The 19,540-nt window shown below is 33.0% G+C and overlaps 1 protein-coding gene across 1 annotated transcript in view; it reads right to left on the reverse strand.

Moving 5' to 3' along the window:
* Positions 1-13,520: 13,520 nt before the first annotated feature.
* su(sable) (suppressor of sable RNA-binding protein) overlaps positions 13,521-19,540 on the reverse strand; it is a 35,024-nt gene continuing 29,004 nt past the window's right edge. The window contains 3 exon segments of the mRNA XM_072526219.1: positions 13,521-14,559; positions 14,561-15,008; positions 15,868-16,051. Of these exon segments, the coding sequence (XP_072382320.1) occupies positions 14,025-14,559; positions 14,561-15,008; positions 15,868-16,051 (1,167 nt within the window). The 3' untranslated portion in view covers positions 13,521-14,024.

The raw sequence follows: 19,540 nt of genomic DNA on the forward strand, positions 1-19,540 counted from the left end.
ATTATATACTTGTGTTTCATTCCTCCTAAACCGCAATTCCCGAAAATTAAGGGAAAGACAGACCAAGAGGAAACAGTCCGAAATATATATGACGGACATTGTGCTAAAAGGAGCTTTTCCTTGCTGTTTCCTTTGTTTTGCAATTACTGCGCTCCTTAATCTCGGGGTGTAACATCATCATGCCCAGGGAATGCACCATACAGGGGGAAATGTGTTGCTTTTAGCGATGCCCCAGAGAACTGGCTAACTCTGGAGGATTATAGCCCTAGCACGGTAAGGGCGCACTGCCATGCCTGACACTATTTCGTGGAAACAAATGGCCAGCAATATTAGAGCAAAAAGAGATCGCTCAGAAGAGGGAAGAAATTAATAACTCTTCTAAGTTTACAAACATACCAAATACGAACGATCAGACAGACGACTATAGTCGCGGAGTCTTCTTCGCCCCAAATACTGAGCGAGAAAGTGTTCTGCGAGGAACAGATCGTCAAGAAACGTCTCTCTGGAGCTCAACAGAATAAGGAAAGAGAAAAATGGCCGCTGGAAACTGGACCACATCAAAACCTTATATAATACCATTTCTCTCCTGCAACAAAGAGTTGCTAAAAGACCAAGTAACTCTAACGAGCAGACTTAGGTAATATAGCAATGTCACAAAATTATTTAGAAGGGCTGTATCACACAGACACCATCCTGATACTCAACGAAAGTCAGAATCAACTTCTGTAGTGCCATAAAACCTAGTTTAGCTCAGGGACCCTGTGGATAATCAGTAGAAGTATACAAAAAAAATGGACTACTGTGGAAGTGGTAAGGACTATGGAGGTTCTGTGGGGAGCAGACTTAAATATAGTTGATCCCAATAATATGCCAAGTACCCCATGCTCCTTACACGCGTCAGCGAGAAAGGGGCTGTTGAAGCAATTATCAGTATCAGTCTAAGCACACAAAATGAAGATCTTCAGGCGGAAACTTGATTGTCAGAAAATCGGGGATCGTCACGCGGAGGACGTGCAAAAATACGGGGAGTGTACACATTCGACGAGCTCTTCTATAAAGGATTGAGGGCTACTCATTTAAAGAGTTATTATAGACTTGGAAAGGTATCTTCCAAAACCATCAGAGCTCTCGATGGGTCTAGGGTCCTGCAGGCGAATTTCCAGTATAGCAAGGCAGCTTCTGTAGAACTTACTGTTGCCTTGAGAAGGTTCGATGTAGCTTTGATACAAGAGTCCTGGCTTTAGAAGGGCAAAATAAGAGGTCAATCGGTGGAGAGCTTACATATAGCCGAAGTCCCGAGAACCTGTATAATAGTCAAACAGAATTTCAAAACAACAGGTGAACCTTTGTTTCAGGGATACAACGATGGCAAATATGAAGATCATAGAGGGAAGAAGTATGAGGGAGGCAAGAGGGATCAGTATACCTACCATATGATAAACCCGAACAACCACCACCAAGAGAGTTGGAACAGCTAGTGAGAGATTGCAGCAAAAATGGACTGCAATTAATTTGCACTATCTGACTTGGGGCATACAAAAACCAATTAAAGAGGTGAGTAATTACTAGAGTTTGTTATGGAACATGATTTAGACATACTAAAAGGAGGAAACAGGCCAATTTAATTACGCTTCTAAACACGACTCACGTGGCTAAAACTGTAAAAAAATTGCATGTGTCTTGTTCAGACCATCGATATATCTGTTTTGAAATAACAGTTAATGAACCTACCCAGAAAACCTATTGCGACGCCCGTAAAATAAACTAGAAAGCATATCAAGCAAAACTGAAATATCATTTAGGATTAAGGAGACGATAAGGCATAAACTGGATCTAGACATGGCTTGCCGAATGATTTCAAGAGGTTCTCATGTTAGTACTAGAAGACTATTGTCCGGAGATAGTAAATAATTATAACAAGAAAGTACCCTGGTGGAATTACAACCTTGCAAATAAAAACCCAGAAGTCAGATAAAAATTTAATTTTGCCTAAAAATCACGTGAGTGGATCAATTATCGCAAAGCTCTGACTGAATATAATAAGGATCTGAGAAGGGTAAAAAGGTAATCGTGGACAAGGTTAGTAGATGTTAAGTAGGTTGTCTCGTAACTATGTGGGCGAAGCGAGGGGAAGGCAGAATGCTTACGTCACTCATACGACAAAGTCAAATTTGACAGTTGATGGACAGTTGTCTGCACGTCTGAGTTTAAGTTCACGTTTGTTGTTGTCTTTATTCTATAGAATATAGAAGCGTCTATATTCTTTGATCATTAGTTCGTTTATTTGTTTAGTTACACGATACACAGACTTTAGTCTGTGTATCGTGGTTTAGTTATTGTTTAGTTTTTATTTTTAAGTATAGGTATAAGGACAATATTATTTATAGAGACTTATTATTTAGTTATTTGTGTACACTTGTGAAGTGTGTTTTCGTAGCCGTGATATCAAGGTTTGTCATAACAATTATATGTAGTTTTGTACGTTATAATAATGATATATTTTTTAGATGAGATAAGTATATATAGCTTGAAGATTTGTGCTTGAAGGACTAATAATTTTTTGTATTTTGATCTAATAATAAATTATTTATATTACCTATTGGTTTTTTTTGTCTACCACTAGATATGATAAGAATGCTGCAAATTCCAGGAAAAACATAATAAGTAAGTTCCTACATATTTAGTATTTTTGCTTTTGAACTTTTTCTACTGTTTTTTTGGGTTTTTGTGCGAAATAAACTGTTATCTCCATTTAAAACACACAATATTATCACTATAATCAATTCTATTTTTTGTCATCAGACTATTGATTTTAGAAAAAAAATTGATATAATTACTAATATAAGAACCACTTAACATCCCTATACCCAAGAAAATCCCAAAATATATTGCAAAACCTAAGTTTTTGAACCTTTTATTAGCATTGAAGCTTATGGCAATTTTAAAAGTGACGTATTCCCGCCTTTAAAAAGCGAGCATTTGATTGGTCTATAGTTACGAGACAACCTACTTAATATCTACTAACCTTGAATCGTGGAGGCATGGCAAGGAGATATCAACAGACTGCAGAAATATCAAGGCTCCATAAAGTTCTCTCGAAGGTGTCAACTGAATACACGAAGAATGGTGAAGATACCCTAAAAAAACTTTTCCAGGTGCACTTTCCCGAGTGTAAAATCAAACTGATACTACTAGGTACATGACAGCAAACTGGACTGGATACCATAACATGGTTCTATGAAAAACTGGAGTGTAGCAAAAGAAGTAGTAAACCAGGACAAAATAAAATGGACAATAAACTCATTTGACCCATAAAAATCACCGGAACTGAACAGGATTTATCCCTAAAAAAGGAAAATGACCTGTACAAAAAATTACGTATGATACTTAAGGCTAGCTTAGGACTGGGGTACATACAAAAGCATGGAGGCTCATAAGGTTGGCTTTTATACCCAAACCTGGCAAAACAAGGAAAAAGTGACAAAACCGAACATTCGTACTGGAGTCTAGAGAAACTGCTCGATAGGCATATTAGAGGTGGTGTATTCGTTGAATGTCCGATACATCAGGGACAGTATGCGGGCAGGGCTCTACGTAAACGGCACTGCATCATCTCGTAGAGAAGGTGAAGGTACAGAAAACACCTACGAAGCAATGACAAGGGTGATTCGTCTAAAAGCAAAAGACAAAACAAGCTGCAGATGGATAGATTACATACTAAGAAGGCGTGTGATATACGCAACGTTACTGGGGGATATAGTGTAAGCACAGGTAGCCTTAGGGTATCCGAAGGGGAAAGGCTTATCTCCTCTATTGTGGAATCTGGTCATGGATGGGCAGATATCTAGACTCAGCAAGAAGAGACATCATGTCCTGAGCTATGCGAATAATCTGGTCGTCTTAGCCTATGGCTTGATGGCACAGTCAGAGAAAAATGTAGCAGGCTCTGACTGTAGTTACAGAATATATTTCAAATGTAGGCTCTCTATGCTTCTCTTTCCTTGGATCTTTCTCTGTATAATGAGTTTTTTTTATAGCTTTTTAGAATATAGCCATATATATAGCTATCCGAATTGTCGATAAACTCATCGACGACAATGAGGATTGATATATTATATTTAAAATGTTCATTTCTTTATTCATCCTTCTCAGAACATACATAATATATACAACTCGAATGATTCCAGTTTTTTCACTTATGTTGTATTCAAGGTCCAAGCTTTCATTCCATAAAACAAAGTCGGGAAAACGTAGCACCTCGCCAACCTAACTCTTAAATCAAACTTTAACTCTTCTTATTTTGTTAACATTTGGTCAAGCCTTTTCTTTTCTGATTTCCTGAAAGTAATCATTTGTGGAGTTAATCATTGTTCCAATGGATATTTGTTCACTTATTCGACTTTGGTTCTGTATATTAGAAGATTGTAGTTATTTTTTTGAGTTTTCGATATTTTCATAAATTTTGTCTTCTTGACGTTCTAGACCTCTAGTATTCCTGTCCATAACTGGCTGGAGTACGGCTGATTTTCAACAAGGGGCTTCAGAAAAAATAAACTTTCAAGAAAAGTTTTCAAAAATGACTCGAAGTTTATTAGCTGCTAGTTTTTGCAGAATTTCGTATGTGCAGTTTTGGGTAGGGCGAACCCAATCATTTGGAATAGGTTCCATGTCTTGGATATCGTTGAAGAGCGTCACTGAATTGTTTCTGTGTACATACCATCTGGTTCTGCTTTTTTACGTTTTAATAGTTATAAACAACTTTAGTTTTCAAACTTCTTGAGCCAATCCATTGATCTCCCAATTGTAGTGAGGGTTGTGTTTTCTGATCGGTTGAACAAATTTGCTGCGTATTTTCCATATATTAAGTATATCATGAGGTTGTACTATTAGTTCGTTTGGGTGGTGTTTCATGCCTGTTACATAGTTTTATTGAAGACCCCAACAAGTTCCTTAATTTTCTTGTGGAAATGAAAGCTATCAACAAGTTACAGAGGTGTTCATTGAAAAGTGTAGTCATCTAGGTCTCCGTCACAATTTGTTTAGGCGTTTTACTGTTTGCTTGTATATTTCAGTACCCATCTTGGTCTTGCTTGACCTCTGCATTGGCTGTGCTGTTCTATTATCCCTAATGTTCAATGAACCTATTGTTTATTTCTTCATTATATGCTGACTTTAGTTTGCTAATATACATAACTTTATTTTAATAAAAAGTAAAAAAAACAACCATCTGTGTCAAAAGCTATAAGTATTCTCAGTTCGCCAGATTAGTTTCAAAACCTTATTATTTAGCTCTATATGAAACAGTACTGTATCCCGAAACTTAGAAGTAAAAAAGTTTTTTATTTTAATTTTCATATTAAATAATGGTATATGCAGTTAATGTAGATATTCTTTATCCACTGTTGTATAACTTATCTGGGGTTTGATAAATTATTCTGGCAACATTTTCCATGTCTTCTGCTGCTCGCATGTTCTTCGAAACCTAGCCTGACCTATTGTTTCCTGATTCTCATTGAGGACAACTTTTCCCTTCCAATGCCGCTTACTTATTCTATAATTAATTGGGCGATGCAGTATTTTGTGTGTCTCAATTAATATCCTTGGTGTAAATATAAAACATCGATATGTAAATGTTTTGGGCAAAATAAAAAAAATTATCGTATCAAAAAGTTTATTTATTTACACTATATACAATTAATATTAAATATACAACCGAGATTACAAAATATAACAAAAGTATACAAATATGAAAATTAATATTTGTAGTGTATGTCTCAGTAATATCAATGAAGTATATTATATTTTTCTAACGCTGTTATCAAGGTATGTGTTTATCAAAGCTTAAAAAGGGTTTATAGGAATCAAATATAGTTTTAAATCAAAGCTGCAGTGGATGCTAAAAGGTAAGAAAGCTATCTAGGTGAGAAAATGTTTAGGTATATCTAGGCAAGACTGTAAATAAATTATAAAATATAGTAGGAGAAAATAAGATAGGACAGAAAAAGTAGTACTAATAAAATTTGTAGAAATTGGTAACAAAAAACTACCGAAATAAAAAAAATAAAATTAGTAGACCTGATGTGAGTCAAACGTTGCCCATGAAAAAAAGTATGAAACGAAAAACTAAGAAACAGGTCTGACTAAGATATTTAAAATTATAAAAATATTAAAGCTGTGGCAAGACAGAAGCATGTAAAAATCCATACTATGAACTAAAAAATCTGGGGAAGACAAAAGAGAGATCTATAAAATAGGCAAGTGTGGAAAACAGAAAGCAAAAGGGTTTAATCAGATTAGATATATAAGAATGAAAACAAAATATATATTGTTGCACTAAAATGATGCAAAATGTTATGAAGTTACTTTACTAGCTTATTAAGTAATGATTTTGCCAGATAAATAACAAACTGGGACCATAATCGTATCAATAGTGAAACAGAAAATGGTGGTTCACAAATTTGCTGAATTTTAATTATAAAGATGGGAAAAAAGAGTTGTACAAATAGAAAGACAGGAATATCCAAAAGTCAGATTGAGTTTATGCAAAGCAGGTCAAAAACAGATGCAATTTTCATTGTTATTCTATACTTATAGTAATTTAAGAAATTAATGAATCAATTTAGCAGTATTCTTCCAAATTTGCTAGTCAGCGGTTCCAAAAATAATCAAAAAAGAAACCCACTTGACTATCTAACTAATCTAAAAATTGACTGAACGTCGATTTGAACCTTCATGCTTCATTGTTCAAGTGCGAAAGAGATATGGAGAAACTCATTCAAAATTTATAAGTATTTTAAAATACAATAGTAGTTTAAAAAGGTTGTGAACCGTTTTCTTGTGGTGTGTAAGTTAAATACTATGTTATATGGGATTAAGCCGCAATTGATTGTACTGAAAATTATATTTTCAAATGACGTTTTGATTTCCATTCCGGAAATCGTTCTCAAAAGACATTTACAGTCGGGTTATGTTTTTCAAAAACAAACACAGACACACGTATATATATATATATATATATATATATATATATATATATATATATATATATATATATATATATATATATATATAATATCCAGACTGCGCGGTCTAGGTATCTAAATTCGGTCTCCTATGGCGACAGAGAAAAAAGATACGAACAGTCCTTGCATCTTTTTCTAATGGCCAGGGTTTATCGACCACGTGACCTTCTCACCACGTGGAGATTGCTTGGTAATGCGAATGGCACGTGGTCGATAAACTCCGGCTATTAGAAAGAGATGGAAGGACTACTTTTATCTTTTTTCTCTGGTGCACTAGGGGAACGGGTTTAGATTACAGCGCGCTGTCTAGATATTATGTCTATGAACAAACAGTCTAACCAACAAGTTGTTAAATTGGGTTATGTTTTTGAAAAACATAACTCAACTTGTTGGTTATACTTTTCGCACAAATCGGAATCTTAACGATTTCGATCGGAAATCTTCGAACGTCAAACAATATTTAAAAATGTAATTTTATTATATATTATTATGTTATCATAAAAAACACCAATTTTTGAAACCAGAACCAAAAACGAAAATCTCGATTTTTCCCAACATAGTTAATAAGGATTGTAAATAAATTAATATAGTACGCAACTAATAAGAGAACTAAAAAAAACAAACATGATTAGGGTATTCACTAAGTAATCTTGAGAATATTCCGAGAGGGATTATCAGATAAAAGAGTAGTACCATGAAACACTCCTTATTAATATGTTGTTAATGTTCTAGTAGCTAATACTAAAACGGCATTAGTAGAAAACAGTACAGACAAGCACTCACGGGAACAAGTTTTAAGAAATTTATTACAGAACAATGGGAGTACAGTACAGTTAGAGCAAAGTGGATAAAACGGAAGGAACGCTATTAAAAAATATATAATAGAGAATACATGTATGAATTAAAAATATCAAAATGTTAATCACCCTTATACGAAAAATTAGTGAATTTATGGTTGTTTTGTTGTCGTTGCCTTGTTCCTACAAGACCAGACTAAACAAAAATATTAGTGCTTGTACGATGAACTGGAAAATCGGAAGAATGAGGCTTGACCCACTCCAAATCTTGAAGATGACTCCACAGCGGGAGTTGAAAATTCGAACCGTATCATGGATTTGTATTACACATACTATGTGCATTACATTTTTATTTTAGTTTGTTGGATGAAAAAAAAAGTGCGAAAGAGAATTGTACCAGATATTTGAAAAAAAACTCGATGTTATCAGAGTTTTATTACCAGAAAATGCTCGACTAGATTAGAAGGAGCTCGAATATAAAAATGAATAAAATTGTCTTATTTCTCTCGATATACGTTACAAACTCTCGGAAATGTAGCGTCTAGTAATGAGGATTGATAATACACTTAAAAGTTGGAAGAATAAATATTCATCCAATAATAATTGGATGTTTTGAGCCTATATATTGGTAATATAGGACATTATTAGGATCTCACTCTCTCAAAGTGTGAATTAAACAAATTTCAGAAAAAAAAATATTATATTTCTTTTAAGATTCTTCACTTCCTTATACATATCACTATCCTACAAAGTATTATAAAACAATATCAATGATTTATTTTGCATATAATTGTAGATAGGTTTATAACGTGTTTATAGAAATAATCACTAAAACCACTCTAAAGAGAAAATCCACTAACTACTGTACTTGGTCCTTTCTGTCGATTTTTATTATTCCAATATTGCATCGATAAATAATTTTCCGCACTGACATACACTACAAAATTATAATTAATAAAATATAACGGAAATTAGAATTAATATAATTTAATTATCAATTATTTTAATAAGGCAGTAACGTCAAAGATCAAGAGAGAAAAAACGAAGGGAGAAATAAGTAAATTGTTATTCAATGATATTCTTAATGTTGATGATAAAAAATCGTTGAGCGTCAAATAAATGCAATCAAATTCAATATCGAGAGGTGGAAAATTTCTAGAATACATAGTATTAATTTGTTCGATTAAGAGCGCTCCGAAAAAAAACTTGATTGTAAAATATCTGTGTATCCGGTCGGGAATAAGTGCAGTCAAAATTGCAACCTATACGGAGTAACTGATGACAGATTCCTCAATAAAGGTTATTGGAACAGGAAGTTTTCACTTAGTAACAAAAATTAACTATATAAAGAATTATATAGAAAGAAAGTATATTTTTCTCCATATATATTACGCAGTAGTATATATGGGAACAATATACACACTTTCTACCGTTTAAGTGTGCCGGTTAAGTACGCGCAGAGAATGAGGGACAACGAATGGAGCCGGAGACTACGTGTGATTAAGAGAGGTCGGGACGATCTCTTCAAAATGGATAAGGACGACACATGATAGATGGATAGATAGGTAGCAGAGGCAGGAAGTCCATGTTCAGCTGTGGACAACTGGGACTGGATGTTAATATCAAACTACAAAAACAACCTTATCAGAACTGAACCATTATGAAAAAGAGGTTGATTAGAAATACATTTCTTTTTAATGAGAATGGTTGTTATCATATATCCAAGAAACGTTTGCAAAACGCTAAACGAGTGAATTGGAAGAGTGACGTATGGGAAAAGGATTATAAGGTTAAAACTTAATGCAATCGACGATTACTGATTGAATCAAATGATTCTCGTGCTGTATGCTTTAAAATCTAAATAGATAAATCTAGAAGGTAACAAAATTGTGAGTTAATCAAACTTATATGCATACACCAGACATTAGGTACATTGAACCGCTAGAAAGATAGGAGTGACTGATTGTTCCAAAACATTTCAAAAGAAAATAGGTTAGCTTAGAATGTCAATTTGGTTTTTAAAACAGGTTTCGAGTCTGGAGTTTAAAATTACCCAAATTAAAATAAAGCTATAAAAAATGGTTTATTAAAATTTTTCACCGGCCTCTTGGGTATATAAATAAAATGCTACATACCACAGTTCACAAATTGTTATACTATGAATCAGTAATACTATAAAATCGGATATACCTTTCATAGAAAAAAATATACCATTCGTAACAGTGTTGAAACAGCAAATACATGAAATAACAAACGAAAAGATCATACTGAATATACGTTTTGTGAAATACGTTAAGAAAGTACCTAGGTTTCTTCAAAACGTCAGCTATATGATCCAGATCTAAATTCTACAGAAACTGCAAAATGTTCATGTCAAATTAGAAACTGTTAAATTGTTATCTCAATAAGAATTCGTCACAATATCCTTAAATACTTGGAAGAAATTGTGTGGTTGTTAAGACCGAAGAAAGGTATTAACTGCTTCCAGCGACAGTGACAGTTAATCTACAGAAAACAAGTATGGTAAGGTACGTGAATTAAGTATTTTCGGCTAGAGTTCCCGATTCCCCCAACCGGCGAAATGGAAGTTCACTATTTATTCAGTGTTGTATTTGGGAAATTATTTTTCTGCTAAGTTTTAATTAGTGTAATCTATTATTCGGATAGACTTGCGACCGCGATTGTTCCCATTACAAAGATTGGCTTAATAATGAAAATAAAATGGCTCCTTTTAAAATTTGCACGACGAAACTTTCGCATATTTGGAATTTGCTATAATTGTGATAGTAGTTAAAATTTATATTTCTTTAACGCCTTTTTTTGGAATAGCTACACTAAATATTTTTAGAAAGCAACTGCTATAACTTTTACCAAAGGTTATCGTATACACTGGGTTATAAATCTTGGATAAGTAACCTCTAAAATTATTTTTGACTTCGAAATCTGCAGAAAAATTAATAACTTTTGTATTACATTAAGTTCAAATATTGATAACATTACTTTTTTGTAATATAGGAGATTGGTCCGATCTATCGAAATTTGAGTCGTTACATCACTGCCTTATTTGAAATAAATACGGCGTAAACAAAGAAAATACCACGGAAGTCTTTGTTCATGATAAATCACTACCTTAAATAACATAAATAAATACTAATAAATAAAGAATTCAACATATTATACATTATTCGACAATATACAAAACAAGTTTCATTACCATGCATGCACTCTTTTGGTTTCTTATAAAGACTTTAGCTACAATCAGTGCAGTTCAGTCTTATATTTGATACTTACAGGTCAAATATAAAGTCCCCAATTGAAAAACCTTCCCCCAAAAGGCTTAAAAATTTATTGGCACATATTACAAGAAGCCTAATTATTTTTTAAGTTATATTGTACCAAGTATTGTATTAATCTTCTACGACGAAGATCGACGTATTCAGTCAGTAACGTATCTGCGAGATGTTAATTACTACTAATTGTTAGCGTTTTCTGTTTTTGCCACGATTTACTTACAAATGCCACCAAAAGTTGTCGTAAAATATGTAAGACGAAACTTCACCATAATCGGCGTTTGGTATCATGGTTTACTTAACATGAAAAAAAAAAACGTTGTACTCGGAGTTCTTAATTTCATTGACTCTCAAAGTGCATTAAAAACTGTTATACCTACGTAATTTCTTTTTTCATGCATCATATATTTATATTTATAATATATTCTCATCTTTTTATATATTTTCATTTCTGTAGCTTTGCTGACTGGAATAAATAATTGTTTACCAAATTTTATTAGGTCAATTAGAAATCTAGAGCACACATTGTATAACATATGCGTGTCTGTTATAAAAACAAATTCATTGCAGCAAAGCGGCACCTTACAAGCTAAGCATAATAATATAAACAATTACCCCAGTAACGATTGATTAGATTGACATAATATCAAAGTAGCTAGACAAGGAATCGAGGTCAATATTAATCAATCATTAGTCAAAGTTAAATTCAAAGTTAACCGTATCATCGTCATCTAAGCATGTTGTTAATCAATAACCGTGAATATGTAAATAGTAAGATGTAACAATAAAAGATGTAAGAACCAATTTAAAAATATATTTCCGACCCTCCGTACCATGAAGATGAGAACCCCAGAGATGTCAACCGGCTTATACGACAAGATTACCTATCTTATCTTATGCCGTTCCACGAACATTTGACACTTTATCATAAGGCTTTGACGCACACAGGGTTATAAAGCTAGAATTATGATAATGAACTGTGATGACCTACGACCTATTGATAGAAATTTGCGAAGTAGGTAAAAGAGGGTCAGAAACCCCAGTCCGACACCTGAAAAGGCACAAGAATATAAGAAAAAGTAAGATTCTTTCCTACACCAGAGTAGTACTAAGTACAAACTGTACCAAGTTTTTCCAAGATTCTAGGACTTTCCTTTTCTTCGTTACATCAGCCTTAAAACTTTTCTCTCAATAAAAAGAAAAGTCATAAGAATATGATAAGATGTATCAATAGGGTTCTTCGTTATACCAATGGAAACTAAGTACCAAAGTTAAAGACGAAGGACGTTTTCCTTAAGTGTTACCACATAGAAGGATGCATATACACCGAGTCTATATATATATATATATATATATATATATATATATATATATATATACATATATAGGTATAATTTTATAAATAAAGTATCAATGAGTTGCACGATTATCGCCAAATGTATGAAACTTACATTACATTAACATTCATAAACAAAGTTTCGAATTCAAAAAAATTGTTGACAATTCATGTACTCAAAAATAGTCTTGATAAGTTCATCTGACGATTCATATTTTGTCATCCGAATAACGGTTTTTAGGATATTGCCTTGAAATTTATATGTTGCAATTCTTTTTCTAACACTGAACACATCATTTTTTTTTTTAAGAATTTTCAATTCTTCTTGTAAACTATCACGTAAGGGCACTTCTTTTTTAAAACCCTTATCGAATTTTGTGTTTTAGATTTTCCACTCCAGAGATTAACTATCCGCCATGAAGCAGTCATTTTTGGACGAAAAATTTTAGACGCCATCTTTAAAATACACGAAAAATGAAAAAAAAACAAGAAAAATTTCTTGTAACCTTCAAAAGTTGTATAATAACCTAGAAGAACTCTAATTGCCATATATAATAAATAGGATACAAAAAATTGTTGAAAATGTTTCCTTCTTTAGCATTCTACACGGTAATAGTATCTTAGGACTATGCCAACTGACATTTTGACGACAGTACTTTGACAGTTAGTGAATTTCGATGACGATAATGTAGATTATAAAAAATATTTTTTTAATTATTGTAAGTATGAAGAGGTTCTATAAAGTTTGGTAATAGCTGAGTTACGAATTATTTGCCAAGCAAAAAACATTTTTTTTTACAAATAAACATTTTTCTTTGCGTCTTTGGATTGGAGATAAATTCTAATTTTGTATCCGAAATTTTCAGAAGTGTTTTCGGATTTTCTACAAGCAAACTTCCAAAACGTTATTTTTACAGCTGTTTTTCGCGAATTTTCATTTCTATCCGCTGCAATTTTTGTATTTATTGTACAAGCAACTTTTGATAGGAAATTCACTTGCGAAAAATTTTACTTGGATGCTGTTTTGTCGTAGATATGATACTTTCGAAGATATAAAGGTTGAAATTTTGAAAAATAAAAGTATATAACGTCCATTTTTTGTTCTTACATTTTTTCCAGATATTTTTGCAAAAATCTAGCTTCGGACTCACTACAACTAACCCTATACAGATCCCGACTGGTATAAGATAAATAAAGAAAACTTTCTACAAGTATGCGTTTTGAGCTCTTCTACACATACCTTATATGTCAAACTAAAAAAAATTAAGTCACCATATGCACTTTCTCAGGCGATAAAGTGGTAACATGATAAAAGAAGTGATTGATAACTTTTTCCACTTATAAAAATCTGATAATGAATCAAAACTTGGTACAAAATAACTGATCACAATATAGTATATTTACATATGTAATTAAATTAAATAATTTTACTGGGTTTATGTTTTCGTTTAAAGTAAAAAACTGTACTCAACTTTGAACAGTCGAATGATATCGTACAAAAATACTAAATTACCTATAACAATGCTTTTATATACAAGGAAGAAGTTATATATTTAAAAACTAAATTAATAATGCACCCCTACGGAGGCGAATGGGTTCTATTTGACCGATTATTCCTATTGTTTCTAAAGTTTCTATTGCCATTGTGCCTACTGTGGTAGCTATTTCTACCCCCTCTTCGTCTGTCCCTGTTAAAGCCTCTCATTTCTCTATTACCACCGCGGAAACCTCCCTGGTTCTCGGGTGGATAGTAATCATCGTTGAAGTTAAAATTTTGCGGTTCCTGTTGTTGGGGGAAACCACCGAAGGGCATTGGTGCATTTCCTAATAATCCCCCGTTCCTCGGATCGAAGTTGATTGGGAATTCTGGATGCATATTTGGTATGCCAGGGGCAGCTCCTAATAATCCTGGCTGATTCATATTTGGTCCCATGGGAGGCATCATTGCAGGATTTTGGTTCATCATGGGATTAACTTTTGAACTGGCGTTGTTAAGAATAGATAGTGCTGCACTTAAACTATGAGTTGGATGTGTGTTGGATCCAGGAATAACATCTAAGTTAGATAGAAGACTGTTTAGCACTGGGTCATGCATATTGGATTGAATCGTTGCGCAAACTTAGTTCTTGGTTCAACAGCAACTTCTGTTGACTAGTTAAACTCTGATAAAAGGGAGAACTTCTGATCATCGTTATTTGTTGGTTAAAATTCATTGAAGTTGTTACTGGTTCAGATTTCGGTTCCTCCGTTTTCCTTAGGCGAGGATCAACTCGCACAGTAGAGGAACTTGCTTTCGGGCTGGCCTTTGGACTTAAAGGAGTGTCTCGTTCCTCGATGCTGAGGCGGAAGATTTTTCTTAATCTAGGATCTCCAGTTTTTTCGGCATCGTTTATACTGAGTTTTAGACCAGTATAATCAGGCCTCGGTATTTCTGCTATTACCAGTTTCCATGTTAAAGGGGGATGCGAATTAAAGCTGGCATCGATCTCTGAAGCTGGTGTGTAGTTTTGAATACCTTTGAATGGCAGTTGAAGACTTCTAAGATCGACATCAGATCTCAAGCCTGAAATAAAAAATATTAATAATATTAATGTTATTTGTCCAAGTATAGAATCTAATATTGTAGATGATTGCAAAAAATATGTAGTTGGTGTTAAAATATACACATCTAAGTAAATAGTCTTTTTAAAAAAAATATTTCACTTTCAAATGAATTTTTTTTATTTTACATACTATTAGAAAATTTTAATTGGCTGTACTTATTTTGTATGTTAAATGTAATACGATACTTAATATTAAATCGAAAAGCACATTACAAAAAATGTCAAATACAATACGTCACAGATATCATACATTTCTTGGAAAGTAACATTTTCTTCAATACCGCATTAGTCAGCGCATACCATAACAATGATTTACAATGACTCACAATTTGAAAGCGAATTAAATTTGTTATCGACAATACCTATTCAAGGTTGCAAAATAAAATATCTGACCAAGATATCTAATTTATAAATACAGTAAAAGGCAAAATCAGCGAACTAGACAAGAATTATGGTAGATAAGGCAAGCACACTGGAGTAACTGTATAATGAATAGAAACATGATAATAGTGTCTTTCGAAAAACAATATTTTATCATATATATATATATATATATATATATATATATATATATATATATATATATATATATGTATATATATATATATATATATATGTATATATATATATATATATATATGTATATATATATATATATATATATATATATATATATATATATATATATATATATATATTAGTTTTTACTTGTATCCCTTAAAATTTTAGTAATAAGTAACACTCATTGGCATAACAAAAAATATTAAGTAGTTAGGCATTAACCAAGGGTATATGCATATGTGTGATTATTTGAGTTACCTCTAATATCAATATCATCGTCAGAAGAAGCACTTTTATCCAAACTTCCTTGTTCATAAATCGTTACTTTATCTGGTCTAAGTGCAGTTTCAGTCGAACTCTGCCTTCGTCTATGTCGTGGATCTGTTGACAATCTGGGATCCACCCTTGCGGTGTCGCTCTTGTCTTGGTTTAATCTAGGATCCTAAAACAAAGAGTATATTAGATTAAATCAATGAAATCAATAGTTGTTTTCACTTCACAATCCTTGTTGTGGATGGTGTATTTGACATATTATATGTAATTCATATATAACCAAAAAACTATACACTACAAATTTTTAACAAACTAACTATTTCAAAGTCCTGTCAATATGTTACTCTCGCTGCTTACTTTAGATTTTCCAACGAAATTACATTTTTCCCACAAAATACCTACAACATCGTAATCTTTTCTTTTTGGAAACATAACTTTCTTATCGCGGACTACGAACAGAGCGGTGGATCGCGCACAGCTTTGAGAAAAATAAAAATGACTGAAAAGATAAAATGTAAGGGATCGTTCCATGGTATAATAAACGACGGGATGGATCGTTCATGGATCGTTCAAGTATTACTTAACGCAATTAGTGGGGAGGGGCGGTGTTGTAAAACGTTACGATGAGTTACAGGGGGAGAGGGGGAGAGATCGAACAAAGCGTTACGCAAACTTGTTTTCTTACTTAAAGAAAAAAACTATGGAATTGGAATTTCTCAAGTTAGAAATCCTTTTCATTTATGTTTTACGGGGAATTCCTCGAATGTATTGTACAATATTGTTATGTTTTTCCATTCTTATGTTTTACGGGAAATCCTTCGACTGTATTGTACGTCCTTTTATTTTGTTTTCGTTGTCAGTAATACACATAAACACGTTGCTGTAGTCAGTGTTGTTAAATTGAATTCATACTATAATATCAAAAATTGAAAAAAAAACTTAAAAATTGACAACAATTGACAATGTTTCGGCGGAATATAGAAAGCCTGAAGATAGCTTTCGAGATTCAGCAGAACTCAATCTGGCATGGTATCGCATTCACATCCGTAAATCACAATATTTTTTGCAAGTGATTAAATGCACGAACAAATGCTATTGTTAGCGATTTCCTGCAGTCAACCTACCCAATCCTTCAAACCCCAAATAAGTTCATGGTGCTTGCTCAGTTAGATATAGAATCATGCAAGTTTTTACCAGTTCTTGTGAGGTTTTCATTTGATCTGTGGCCTCCACTGAAAGCATTTAAGCAGGTGCCCTACGATTTTTTATGTCCATAACTATAAAGCGACCTCAAGAACACAATATGTGCAACCAGTAGGATCTATTTCACATCCCACACTAGTGCTTCGCACAGCGACTTACTGCCAAAAGGGCAATTCTCTGCATTGTGTGCTACGTTGATGCAAGTGATTTAATAATTCCAGAACACTCTTCGCCTGCTCTCCGGACGCCAGTAGTGAAGCATCTGAGTATCTGGCAAAACTAGACAGATGAGTAGTAACTCCAATTGAATTGTTTTTTAAATACATACCTCTTTCTTCCATTATTATCAACAAAATAATTAGGAATTCCATCAGTAGGGTTACCACATACCCTGGAGCAGATATTAGATCTAATCACAACCTTTTAGTTGCCGATGCAAGCGAAAATAAAACGAATAGAGAAAAAACATCAACAAACGAATTCTACTAGATGTCAACAAAAATAAAATAGAAAATGATGTCAACAATCACATGAAAGAAATAAGAACGACCGAAAATATAGAAAACAAATTATTTCGTGAACATATGACGAAGATAGTAGAAGAACATATTATAACTATTATAGAAGAACATATTATAATAGATTCAATGAATGACTGAAGAAATACTAGACCTTTTTGAACAAAGAAGCCAATACAAGGACAAGGCAGACGAATAAAGAAAAAACAAAGAGAAATAAAACAAAAAATACGAGCAGCTACAGTAAAGTGGCTTCAGAAATGGAAAAATTAGAAAATAAGCATGACATGTTTAATTTGCAGCAAAAGAAAGTTCGTAAAGTTTTTGGCCTGTATAATAAGAAAAACACTAATATTCTAGTAGATAATGCCAAACATACAGACCAATCTAAATCAAGAAGAGCCTAAAATTTTAAAATCTGAATTTTTTTATACAATAAAATCAGTCAAAACCAAGAAAGCAACTGGACCAAACAACATCCCAGTTTCTGCTTCACGTACCCTGTTCTTTCAGAACGTTGGTTGCCATTATGACTATCTTAATTTCATTCACTGTCACCCTGAATAACACCATAAATAACTTTTAAAAAATATACAGGAGGACCAACTCAGTGCTCTAGTTAAGCTTTTTAATGCTGTATATTCTACTGGTTAAAATATCTGAGGAATGGTTAAAGTCTGTTTTTATAGAAATTTCAAAGAAACGGCGTGCAAAAGATGCGACGAATATAGATTAATTATTAGTCTGATGAGCCACACATTAAAAAGTGTTTTCTTAGCATTATTCATTACGAAATAGACCTAGCTAGATGATACCCAGTTTAGATTTAGGAATGTGCTAGGTATCAGTGATGAAGTTTTTGGCTAAAATGTACTTCTCCAAAAATTTCGCGACCAACGTTAAGATATTTATGTGGCTTTCGACAGGGTGAAACCTGGAACGCTTTTGAACATATTAAGAACCGACGTCATTGATGGTAGAGATTTACGTTTCTATGAATGTTTCTAGAACAAAATTTATGATTTCAGTCGCCAACGTCACACCAATACTTCCCTATAGGGAAGATAAAAAGATAAAAAAATTGTTAAGATTAGCAGTAAAAGTTTATTATTGCGAGTTAGAAATCTCTTGTTTTATTTACTATTATCGCAGATACGATTAAAACAATAACAAAGTTATTTTACCGACTTTCCGGTAATTTTCGCAACATAATTGTTACTTTTGGGTAAAAATGGTCACTTAAGGGTTACGTAACGTTTAGGTAGGGGGAGGGAGGTCGTGTCAAAGACAATAAGAAAGCTATACTTCCCTTCCTCGGTCACTCCCGAAATGCAACATCCGATTTTTATTTTAATTTAATAATACCATCTTAAAAAAACAAAGAAAATAATATTTTTGCAAACTCCCGATATTTACTTACACACTGCATGTTTTACCACAATGTGCATGTACAGCTGAATTACTGAATTATAATACTTATTCAATCGCGTTTCATTTTGTAAAGAAACCACAATTAGGTGAAACATCTCATGTATAAGTAAATAAGCCGAAACTTTATTTAATATATAGTTGACCCTACTTAGTTTATATAATCAATTTTTAATAGCTTTAATATTCTTTAATTGCTCATTTCTTTACAGTTTCTTTTATTACATTTAAACATTCGTTTAACATGTTATATAAATCTTTTCTTTGTTTTGTATTTGTGATATACTTGGTATTTTTCTCCATTATTAGTTTTAAGTTTTCTGCAATTTATTTTTTTTTTGTTCTGATATGTTCTTATTGGGTAAATTGGGGGTTCTTGTACCCGGGATACTCATATGGAAAGCATTTTGATGAAAGTAGCCTCCCATAGCGCATCAGCGTGCTTGAAAGGGAGAGATGAGGAAAGTCTGGAGAGCATTGAAGCACGGAAGAGTGGTCCTTGATTTACT

This window comes from Diabrotica undecimpunctata, chromosome 3, assembly GCF_040954645.1.
Source record: "Diabrotica undecimpunctata isolate CICGRU chromosome 3, icDiaUnde3, whole genome shotgun sequence".
Lineage (NCBI taxonomy): Eukaryota > Metazoa > Arthropoda > Insecta > Coleoptera > Chrysomelidae > Diabrotica > Diabrotica undecimpunctata.